Below are 11,392 nucleotides of genomic sequence, written 5' to 3'. Positions count from 1 at the left end.
CCTAAAACAGACCCCCCCCCCCCCCCCATCCCTACAGGTTCCCTGTGGCGTTGCGTTTCACCACATCCAAGGTGGGTCAAATTGTTTCCATTTTGGGTATTGTGTCTGATACCGTTATATAATACATCTGTTAGTATTCAGCAATAACAACATCCATCATTTTAAGTAGAAGGCACAGCGGATGTGTTTGGAGACCATCTTTGGGTTTGGAGTCAGACAAACATGAAAAACGGGATCAAATTATTTTTAATAAATGGAAAATAACAATGACATAATAATGTTTTCCCCCCAAAACGGTTTATTAGCGCTAACATAAGTGGCTAGATTACTGTTAGTCTATTGCTCTAGTCCTCTATGTATTTACTTCACAAAACTGCTTTGTGGAAAAACTGAATTTTCATTTATCATTGGGGCATAGTGGGGTGATTTATCGGGCGTTTAATTTACTGGATTATCCCGAAATAGCTACAATAATCTGGTTGTGTTATTCATCCTTGAGCAGCTCATTTTTTCCACACAGACGCACATGACTGGACAATTGGGTCCCCTACATCTCTCCCCGACTCGCATTCCGTCACTCACAGGGAATAAAAGTGCATCTGGAGAGCGACCAGAGGCCTTCTGGCTCTGGCTTCGTGCCGGTGCTCCTGTGAGTGGCGCCCCCTGGAGCCCTCGGGGCGCAACGGACGCCCTCTGAGACGAGAGTAGATACGACGAGAGACGTCCTTTCGGCCGAATGATTCCAGAGGCCACGAGAGCGCGGACACTCTGACACGACGCGACGCCGCGCGCACGTGGCTTTTCTCTCTCTTCAAGAGTCGCGTCTCCACCCCCGGCTTCACTTTCCTCTCTTCCCGGCCCTAAAAAAAAAGAAGGCGAATATTCGTCGGCTCTATTTTTACCGCTCTTCCCTTCTTCGCCCCGAAGCCGGGCCCCCGTGCTTCTGTCGAGATGAGAGCTGATTCACGCGTTCATTAAACACGCACGGCCGCACAAACTTCCACAAATAAACATCGTCTATGGATGGAAGACACGCATGGTCGGTTGGTCGGACACACACACACACACACACACACACACACACAGAGACAGATTCAGCGACTACTCGCATGATGCACCTGCACACAACAAGAAAATAGCCTTCTTAAAGCTGGGCAGCAGCGATGTCATTAATGTGCAGCGAATTTTAAACCAAACTAAAAATAGCGCCCTTGTGGGAGTAAGAGGTCAAGAGGCCTACAGAGGCGCTTGTGTTGTCACACAAGCCCCCCGAGCGGAGGCAGCGGATAACTGCAGTCGCTGCTATAAAAAGAGCCCGTGGACACAGGCAGTAGACTCAGACTTAGTGCGATGCGACAGACGAGCTCCTCGGGAGGAACGCCAAGAAGAAGAAACGCAAAGCAGCATTTCGTGACCTTTTCGGGAGGCTGCCGTGTTGGGCCCGCCGGGGCCTGGCAGTAGAGTCTTGTGTTCTAATACTTAAAGAAAAATGAGTCCGTTTTCCCACTATGAGTCAGATCTTTTTACTATTATTTGCCTTTTGATGTACACTGCCACCTGGGGGCCTCTTTTGGAGACGATGTGAGAGGGACACTTTCAGTGTGCTGAATTATTACTAAAGTAGTGAACTCATTGGAAAGTAGACACAGAAGAGTAAACACGTCTAAATAAAAACCCTGAGAATCTTATTACATTAAGCGTTTTCCACCATCATAGATACAGTGTTTGCATTCATTCCAATACAAATATGTGAAATAAGTGAAGTACTGTAATCGGATGTGAGCTCCTGACACGAGAAGCGTGTTCACCTCACATCACTCCCTCAGACAGACGTCTTCCCTTTCTTCGCGTTCCCACTTCCTTCCTCCTCGGTCTTCGTGCCCTCGTGAGCGACCGACACCTCCATCTCGTCATCCTCCTCTTTCTTCGGCCGCTTCAGGTCCGCTTCCTTCAGCGCTTGGAACCTCTTGAGGTCGGCACAGAACAGCACCTATGAGTGTTGTGTTCAAATAATGAAAAAACAAGAGAAGGAGACATCTTGGAATGAACAGTTTAAAATAAGTATTTAATAAAGGAAAAGGTGTTAAAAAGAACATCTGGGCTGGTCTCCAGCGAACCCGAGAACAATGGCTGCCTACATGTATTTATACCGATCAGTAAAGGTGTGAAAGTCGGTGACCACACCCCTTGGGAGTGGTGACCACGCCCCCTGGGAGTGGTCTCCTGGTGAGTTCAATGTAGCTCGGATTTCGAAGGCCTCTCAGTCAACATCAGTTGTGGTGCTATCAAGTATTACATGAATGCATTTCGGTAGATTACATTACATTGAATACAATCATAACTGTACATTGATATTATTCTATTCGATTACGGTTTCAAACTTACAGTGGTTTTATAACATTCCCATTACTTTATTGAATACATATCTCCAGAATCTTGGTTGTATTTTGGTGTACCCTAATATGCATTATATTTATGGTTAATTTATGAACCTAGTCGTCATTTTTTTAAGTGTGCGAGACGGACGCCGCCCGGCGGACACTCACCGACTGCGCCCACCCGGCGCGAGGACCCCACAGCTTCCTGAAGAAATCCCCTGTTCAGAAAAGGGACATTTGACCGTGTTAACGAGTAGGAAGCAAGCAGAGTACCGATGAGCTGCGTGCGGATACCGACCGAGCTCCCACTGCTGTCTGTCGGTGATGGTCTTCCGTGCTTTGCCGGCCGCGTATCCGTAGTCCCGTTCGGCGATCTGCCGCACGTGCGTGTCCACGGGCACGGCCTCGGCCTTGTCCAGGGACATCAGGCACACGCAGTTCGCCACCTATACGCGGGGAGCGTCGGTTACACGTCACCTGGGGCGGGCTCACCGGCATCAGGGGGGGGGGAGGCCGCTCTTTACCTTGGGGCCCACGCCGGGCAGTTCGCGCAGGGCGTCGTGAGCCAGCGGGTACGCGGTGGTTCGGAGGCCCTCGAGCCACCGGGGCTCTTTTTTGGCCAAGATCTGCGCGCTCTGCTGAAGGAACCGAGCCCTGTATCCGAAACGCAGATCTCTGAGACGGGCCTCCACGCCGCCGTCTGCCAAATGGAGATCAAAGGGAGAAGGAAACACAGACAGAAAGAAGCGATGGTCACGAGATCCATGCACCGCTCAGCTCTGGTTATTTTGCTTATTGTCGTTCTTTTGACAGAGGTTTGAAGTTCCATGAACTTCAGATGGATTCAAAAGGTAATATATAATAATAGGTTAATAACCCAAAAGTAGAAGAAATCCTCAAAACCATGACGCCAGGCAAAAAAATATAGCTAAAAAAACCCCACTGAACCGCGCACACTAGTGAAAGTGAATAATAACCCCCCCCCCCCCCCTCCTCTCAGGTCTGTGCAGAGAGAATAATGTACCGGCGAGCTCAGACAGGGAGGGGAAGTCGTGGTACGAGGTTCCGTCCAGTTGGACGAGCGGGGCGCCCAGAGCCTGACACAAACTGTCCACCATGTTGTGGATCCGCGGGATGTTGTTGTTGGTGGTGCAGATGAGGGAGAAAAGACACTCGGTGGGGTCCTGGCGAAGCATTCGCACGCCTTAGGAGAGACCAAATATATATTTAAGAGACCTATCTTCCAACCAATAGTGTCTACGTGTGATTAGTTGTGGTGTTACGCCGCGTTGGTGCACGCAGACTGGCCTGGGAAGAAGCCTGCGATGTGCTCGAAGTGGGGGTCTGCTGCTGCCCACTGCTGGTACAGATCCCCGAGACTGACACTCAGCTGGAAGTAGTCCCTCAGCATCTGTCCTTCCTCATCGGTGTCCCCCTCGGTCACAGCCACCGGCTCCTCCTCCTCCTTCTTCACAGCTCCTGCGAATCCCTTCCCTGACAACCCTCCCGTATGGAGGGGAACACCTTCGCTCCTCTTCCGGCACCTCACCTGTCCTGCTCCTCCGCCCGAGCTCCTGTAAACGTGGTACCAGAGAGCCTCGTCCGTCTGGGTCAGAGTCCACACTCGTCCCCCCATCACTCCGGTCCAGTGGCCCGCAGCGGTTTCCCTCCAGCTGTGTGGGTTGAACATCTGTCATCACACGTGTCGATTATTACGACAGCAGAATAACGAGTTAGAGCCTCGCTCACCGGAAGGATTGTCCGCAGGCGAGAGTGAGATCCAGCCGCAGCTCGGACTTGGCACAGGCCAGGGATCTCCACCCGTTTCCCCCCGATGACAGCAGCGCATGCTCGGCCATAGCTAAATGTCACCCCTTCTGTGGTCACACGTTAAAAACAGACACAAACTCGGCAGGAGCTGGCGCAACTCGCAGCACAGGCGGCTCGCGGAGACATTTCCTGGTCCAAGCCGAGGCATCGCTCCCGAACAGCGGAGGCAGCTGCCGTAAACTCGAGGCGGCTGTGGCAAAGTCGCCGCGGCATCTCAACCTGCAAAACGGAAGTTGCCCGTGGCACGATTTGTTTCGTTTCTCCACAAAGTGACACAGGAACGCTTTACGACACCATTAAACTGAAAAAATACAATCAATTCACGTTACATTGATGAAAACCCCTGTGAGTACTTGTTTTAGCTATCGGGGATAATGATGGACAACAAAGACTTAACACTCGGTTATAGTTAGTTGTATTTTAGAAGAAAATAATTCACGTTAAATGTTTTTATTTTTTATAAAATATATAAATGAATGCTAATTTACCGAATATCACTATTTTTACAGCCATAACGTCATGTTAATAATATTCAGGAATAGTTTAAATGACAATCTGATGCAACAATATGCACATCCCGGAAACACATCCCTACTTATGTCAACACAACTGCTGATTGGCTCTCTCAGATAATATGGGCGGCAATGTCAACCAAGCCAATGCCCGATTGGTTAATATCATCCGGGGCCGCGGTGTCCCATTGGCTAATATTTCGGGACCTCTTTGAGCTATACAGGAAGTCGACCCCTTGCTCTCTCTTCTGAAAAGTCGTGTGAGGAGGCTCGCGTGTCACAGCGGCTCGGATTTAGCCGGTGTAAAAATGGCAGATACGTTAACACTTTTCACATCCATTGGGCTCAGTGAGCAGAAGGCGAAAGAAACGCTGAAAAATGAGGCTCTGAGTTCCGCCCTGAAGGAGGCGATTATCCAGGTACGAATATAACGTTAGTTCTTTGGGTACCTGAAAGGGACAGCCGTTTATTTTTTTAGTTTCCTTGTTACAGTAAGTAAAACGGTCATTTACTAACTAGTTATATGCACCACACCTTCACTTTTCAAAGATGTACTTACTCCCTGGATCCGTTTCTTATGACTGTTGAGTTTAACATGGTCTCACTTTCACATGAACACGTTTGTTTGCAGACAGTTCCACTTCCCCGTTGGACTTCGACTCAGTCCTTTAGCCCGATGACATGCATGCTTTCTGAAGGACGAATGAATTGTTTCCTGGTCTTCTTGTCCTCTGCTTCATTAGGCTCAGCGTGTCCGTGGGGCATCAGGAGTGGACAAGGCCGTCGGTACCCTGCTGTACAGCATGGCTTCTCGCCTCAAAGACCCCAAACGCCTGGCCTTCCTCTCCGACAGCATCGTTCTCTGCAAAATCTGCACAGAGCTGCAGCTGGCAGGTAATGTCTGGCAGCATGCTGCAACCTGAAAATGTTTAGGTGTGTATTGCACTTTATTCATTCACTCACCAAGTGTGATTAACCAATTCAATGTTCACGGTGACATGCATTTGAATAAGGCAGTGGGAATGAGTCTGGAATACTCTCACTTTTGAAAAATGACATCTTCTCCAGCTGCACTGGAATTTGTAAAGAGCCATCCCGAGGACCCCATCGACCAGAAGGAGTTTGAGCAGGCGTGTGGAGTCGGCGTTGTCGTAACACCTGAGCAGATTGAGGAAGCCGTAAGTGAGCCCATCATTCTCCAGATAGGTGTACGGGTCGTACGTCTGTCAGCTTCACCGACCGTTGAATACCCTGCAGGTTGAGTCGATCATTAAGAAGCACAAGGAACCGCTGCTGAAGGAGAGGTACCACTTCAACATGGGACTGCTAATGGGTATGATGTCACACACACTTGGATATATTTGCAACCATTAAAGGCAGAGTTGGCAATTCTGGGGAAACTAGCAAGAGTTTGTCATAGTTGGTGTTTGATTTATTCATTGCTGAAATTTCAACAAATATAAAAGCCTAATAAAGGCACAGAATGTCTCACTCAGCCTTTTGTCTGCAGGAGAGGCCCGCTCTGCTCTGAAGTGGGCCGACGGGAAGGTCGTCAAAAACGAGGTGGACTTGCAGGTGTGTCCTAAAAAAGATGCCATTTCCATTGTGATTGTGATCGTTCGTTTGCGTCCGAGGTCGTTGGGTTTAGTCATTGGTCCTGTAACTCTATATCTCCCTCCCTCTCTCTCTCTCTCTCTCTCTCTCTCTCTCTCTCTCTCTCTCTGTCTCTCTCTGTGCTTGAAGGTGCTGCACCTCTTGGGTCCCAAGACAGAAGCCGACCTGGAGAAGAAACTTAAGGTAGAACCTGTGAAACTATTTAAAGGAGTAGTCTGAGATGCTCATTTGCCTTCCAATTGTTAGTCTAAAACCTCCCTGTTGAATAATAACTTGTCATCTTTTATTCGTATTAAACAAACTGGATCAATGAGCGAGTTTTAGCGAGGATGGGGGGGGGGGGGGGAGTTTTTTTTTTTTTTTTGTGGCCTGCAAGGTGAGCGGTTAACCTTGTTTCTTTACCTTGTTCCTTGTGTCTTTATGCTAAGCTAACGCGCTGCTAATTGGCGTTTCACATTTACAGATGTTACAAACCCCATCTGCTCACTCATTCTGCACCAATGCAAGTCGCTTTAGTCACTAGACTGTTTAGAACAATCCCCTTTGTCACAATCTTTTGCCGAAATGAATTGTTTTGCAGCCACAAAAGGCCAAAGCTGCGGGCGCTGAGGTGAAGAAAGAGGACTTGGTGGTGACTGGTACGCTGCAAGTGGACGCCACATTCATTTGTTGTTGGGTTGTTGTATTTGTTTTGACTCGTGCTTGTTGTTCAGAGGGGATGAGCAGGGAGGGAAGGTCTCTGATGGAGCAGCTCAGAGGAGAGGCGCTGAAGTTCCATAAACCAGGTAAGAAGTTTTATCTTCCCACTCCGCTTTGAACCGTTTTTAGAGGATGTACTTGCTGAGTGTGTTGACCCTTCACCCTACAGGAGAGAACTATAAAACCGAGGGCTACGTTATCACACCGAACACAATGGACTTGCTTAAAAAGCACATGGAGATCACAGGTGGACAGGTACACACTTTAGATGCCTCTGTTGGAACACACTAGCTGAACATTATGTGTGTTGATGTTTTTCCTCCTTTTCCCACGTAGATTCGTACTCGCTTTCCTCCCGAGCCGAACGGGATCCTTCACATCGGACACGCCAAAGCCATCAACTTCAATTTTGGCTACGCAAAGGTTTGTGTCTTTCTGTTCTGTCTTTGTGCGTTTCAGAGTCAAATAAACATTAAACTCCAAAAATGCCTGATTCTTAAAGCTATTATTTTGTTTCGGTAATAAAGCCACAAATATATACCTTCATAGTAAAGTGCTCCTTGGTCTAAGAATATTAGAACTGGTCACTCAAAGTTGGGAGAGCGCCGGCTGTTTGTCTTTTTTTAAATATTTTTTTTAAATGAACGCGTGTCTCTGCAGGCAAACAACGGAATCTGTTTTCTGAGGTACGACGACACAAACCCGGAGAAGGAGGAGGAAAAGTACTTCACGGCCATCAGGGACATGGTGGAGTGGCTTGGTGAGTGTGACTGTGTTGGTTTTGTGTGTGTGTGTATATTGTGTTCGTGTTCTCACCGGTGCAACTCCCTACACGCAGGCTACAAACCCCACGCCGTCACGCACGCCTCCGACAACTTCCAGCAGCTCTACGACCTCGCTGTGGACCTCATCCGCAGGTGAGTGTGGGGAGCAGCTACACACACACACACACACACACACAAAGCCCGGTGGGTGACGCGGCGCCGTCTTTGTTTTCAAAAGGGGCCACGCGTACGTCTGCCACCAGAAAGGGGAGGAGCTCAAGGGCCACAACATCCCCCCGTCGCCGTGGAGGGACCGCCCCGCGGAGGAGTCGCTGGTGCTGTTCGAGCGGATGAAGAAGGGGCTGTTCGCCGAGGGGGAGGCCACGCTCCGGATGAAGATGGTCATGGAGGACGGGAAGCTGGACCCCGTGGCGTACAGAATCAAATACACGCCGCATCATCGGACCGGGGACCAGTGGTACGGAGCCGGTGCACTTTCCAGCCCACACTTTAGGTTTCGATTATTAAAAAAAAAAAAAGTTTGTTCTCGAGCTGCGCTTCATGGTTTTCCGCAGGTGCATCTACCCCACGTACGACTACACCCACTGTCTGTGCGACTCCATCGAGAACATCACGCACTCGCTGTGCACCAAAGAGTTTCAGGCCAGGTACGCGTGACTTCGCTCACGGCGCTCCGTCTCCGGTTCGTTTATTTTTTTCTTCTCCCACACACACACACACACAAAGGTTCACGTCTCCGTGGGTTCCCTTTGTGTCCGTCGCAGGCGCTCGTCGTACTTCTGGCTGTGCAACGCGCTGGACCTGTACTGCCCCGTCCAGTGGGAGTACGGCCGCTTGAACCTCACCTACACCGTCGTGTCCAAGAGGAAGATCATCAAACTGGTGGAGAGCGGCGTCGTCAGGTGGGAGGCTTGTTTATTTGGGACTGTTTGTATCGCCTTGATTAATGTAAACAATTAGCTGTAATGATGCTGAATGGATGGAAATAGTGGCGCAATCGGTCATACACATTTCTCACTATGATATGGCGTGCTGCATTTTAACCACAAGATCGACACCATTTCTGCTCCCAGAGACTGGGACGATCCCCGACTCTTCACTCTGACGGCTCTGAGGCGAAGAGGTTTCCCGGCCGAGGCCATTAACAACTTCTGTGCACGGGTACGCGGCGCGCCCGGGAGGAAGGAGGCGCTAAGTCATTGGACTCGTGAGGCCCGGCGGCGCCGTCGTGACGTGTTCTAATCTGTCGGCAGGTCGGAGTCACGGTCTCCCAGACGACGACGGAGCCCCACCTCCTGGAGTCGTGCGTGAGGGACGTGCTGAACGACACGGCGCCCCGAGCCATGGCCGTGCTGGAGCCCCTCAAAGTCACCGTCACCAACCTGCCCGAGCACTCGCAGGTGGGGGGATGGGGGGGGAGAGGGCTCTCAGTGCCCGTTTGTGTGTCTGTCTGCTTGGTGTTTAATTTCAAATGAATATTCCCGCTGTCGTCCTCTCAGTCGGACGTACGAGTGCCGAACTTTCCCGCCAACGAGGCCAAGGGCAGCCACACCGTGCCGTTCGCACGCACGATCTTCATCGAACACAGCGACTTCAGAGAGGTAAGGGGGTGAGGGGGGGGTGGAGACCCTCACTGTAGAAAGAGCAGGCTCTCTTTGTGATGTTTTTTATTTTTGGGGGATTGCCGACAGAAGATGACGGTGGACTTTTCTGCTTTTTGCAGGTGATGGAGAAGGGCTACAAGCGTTTGACCCCTGATCAGCCTGTAGGTCTGAGGCACGCTGGGTACGTCATCTCTTGCCAGAAGGTCATCAAGGTGAGGCCCCCGAAATCACAATGTGGTGTGTTTTCTGTTGTAATGTTATTTTTCTCATATCTCTAGTTTTAAGTCATCTTCAATAATTTGATGTCAGATATACGTCTAATCTTAATCTATAGTGTCAGCTACACGTTGCACGTCCCGCTCACGTTGCTTTGGTTCCTCAGGACGCTCGGGGTAAAGTGGTGGAGCTGGAGGTGACCTGTTGCAGTTCTGAGACTGCAGAGAAACCCAAGGCCTTCATCCACTGGGTCAGTCAGCCATTGATGTGTGAGGTTCGCCTTTATGAAAGACTGTAAGTAACAAATATAGTGTGTGTGTGTGTATATATATCACACTCCGTTGTTCACAACCAGTGCTGCGCATAGAGAACTCACCTTAACGAAGCTTGCCTCTGTCCTTTGCAGGTTCCTGCACCAAAATCCAGAGGATCAGTCCGTGGTGCCCAACGGCTTCCTGAGTGACATCAACCCCGTGAGTACCTTCGGCCCACTGCGGCTGACTCCGGATCCACGGGGATCGCTGAATGTGTTTTCTGACCTTTCTGTCGTTCAGAGTTCCATGCACGTGATCAGTGATGCCTTGGTGGATACTTCGGTCAGGGGAGCAAAGGTTTTGGACAAATTCCAGTTCGAGAGGGTCGGCTACTTCTCCCTGGATCCCGACAGCACCGCAGAGAAGGTACAGGCATGCTGCAAATGCTTACTTAAAATGGAAGATCCTGCGTAATGAGTTTAAAGTGTGACTGTCTGTGTCTCCTCCTGCAGCTCGTCTTCAATCGGACCGTCACCCTCAAAGAAGACCCCGGGAAGATGTGATCCGGCCAACGGTCGAGCAGCTCTTCCTGCTTCCCGCGGACACACGTAACAAATGGGCTTGCGTCGATGTTTAAATTTCATCAAGGGAGCAGACTGTTCGGGCTGAAACACACCAGGTGCGGAAATAAGGACAAGCCCCTGTTTCTAAAATGCGGTTCCCTTTCATAGATCTGTCTCTCCGAAGTTGTTCTCCATCTGCCGCTATAAGATTCACATGCAGTGTTTCTTCATGTGTTGATTGAATGGGCCTTTGATCATAATTTACACAAGGTCCTTTAACATAATAATGCAAGCAAGTGACGTACAAGATCATTTTTTTTACAAAGGTGGCAGGTCACTTTTTTTAAAGACTGAGTGGTGCAACTGTGTCCTTTTGACAGGAGACAAGAATAAATAATTCAAAAAAATCAAACATGCAATGTCTCTGTTTATAGTTCCTGAAGCTAATATTAATATTCTATAACCTGTGATATTAATGACATTGGGGTATAAATCGAAGGGTTGACACGCCGAGGCCAATAATAGCGATAGTGATCTATTGTGTTGCATTCATTTTGTAATTAATTCCAGTTAAATTAGGTAAATCTTGACAAATACACCATCTTGACAGATGCTTTACATTTGCAGACTTTATAATATATTTGTACAGTCAAAAGTTCTAATAAAGAAAAGGTCATTTTCAGGTACAAAATAGTACTCATTTTTATTCACATATTAATGTAAGTGTTACCTATAAGGAATAGAAATTTCAAATGAATAAATACACAGACGCGTGGGAATTAACCCTCGCCGGGCCAGAGCTTCATGAGCAGCGCGCCTCCATTCAGCGCATCTCGGCGGGACCACCTTAAAAGATTCAGAAGCCAGTGAACCACTAGGAGCGGCCGCCTGGCACAACCGGGTTTTAAGGTGGACTGACATCTACCGGATCTTCACG

General features: G+C 49.2%; 2 protein-coding genes across 3 annotated transcripts; one reads left to right on the top strand and one right to left on the bottom strand.

The window, feature by feature from the left end:
* Positions 1 to 228: 228 nt before the first annotated feature.
* On the bottom strand, positions 229 to 4,622 carry ogg1 (8-oxoguanine DNA glycosylase). 2 transcript variants are annotated; one of them, XM_062562709.1, is made up of 8 exons: positions 4,128 to 4,622; positions 3,687 to 4,051; positions 3,403 to 3,582; positions 2,903 to 3,078; positions 2,677 to 2,824; positions 2,547 to 2,596; positions 1,809 to 1,990; positions 229 to 860 (listed from the first exon to the last, which is right to left on the bottom strand). In XM_062562709.1, the coding sequence occupies exons 1-7, from the start codon at positions 4,235 to 4,237 to the stop codon at positions 1,823 to 1,825; spliced, it is 1,197 nt and encodes a 398-aa protein (XP_062418693.1). In that variant the 5' UTR covers positions 4,238 to 4,622; the 3' UTR covers positions 229 to 860; positions 1,809 to 1,822. The 2 variants fall into 2 exon arrangements, with proteins under 2 accessions (XP_062418693.1, XP_037334231.2); XM_037478334.2 differs by having other exon boundaries at positions 229 to 1,990.
* Positions 4,623 to 4,954: 332 nt separating this feature from the next.
* qars1 (glutaminyl-tRNA synthetase 1) lies at positions 4,955 to 11,114 on the top strand. Its single transcript, XM_037477725.2, has 23 exons — positions 4,955 to 5,139; positions 5,464 to 5,614; positions 5,789 to 5,898; positions 5,978 to 6,053; positions 6,231 to 6,295; positions 6,464 to 6,517; positions 6,915 to 6,972; positions 7,048 to 7,119; positions 7,203 to 7,288; positions 7,370 to 7,456; positions 7,694 to 7,793; positions 7,872 to 7,950; positions 8,036 to 8,275; positions 8,373 to 8,465; positions 8,583 to 8,720; positions 8,892 to 8,979; positions 9,072 to 9,218; positions 9,318 to 9,419; positions 9,542 to 9,634; positions 9,805 to 9,932; positions 10,045 to 10,111; positions 10,193 to 10,318; positions 10,405 to 11,114. The coding sequence occupies exons 1-23, from the start codon at positions 5,029 to 5,031 to the stop codon at positions 10,453 to 10,455; spliced, it is 2,322 nt and encodes a 773-aa protein (XP_037333622.2). The 5' UTR covers positions 4,955 to 5,028; the 3' UTR covers positions 10,456 to 11,114.
* The last annotated feature ends 278 nt before the right edge of the window (positions 11,115 to 11,392 follow it).

The sequence above is a fragment of the Pungitius pungitius genome, chromosome 1 (genome assembly GCF_949316345.1).
Source record: "Pungitius pungitius chromosome 1, fPunPun2.1, whole genome shotgun sequence".
NCBI classification, from domain to species: domain Eukaryota; kingdom Metazoa; phylum Chordata; class Actinopteri; order Perciformes; family Gasterosteidae; genus Pungitius; species Pungitius pungitius.
Note: the sequence above shows the minus strand (reverse complement) of the source record. Positions and strands in the feature narration are given on the sequence as shown.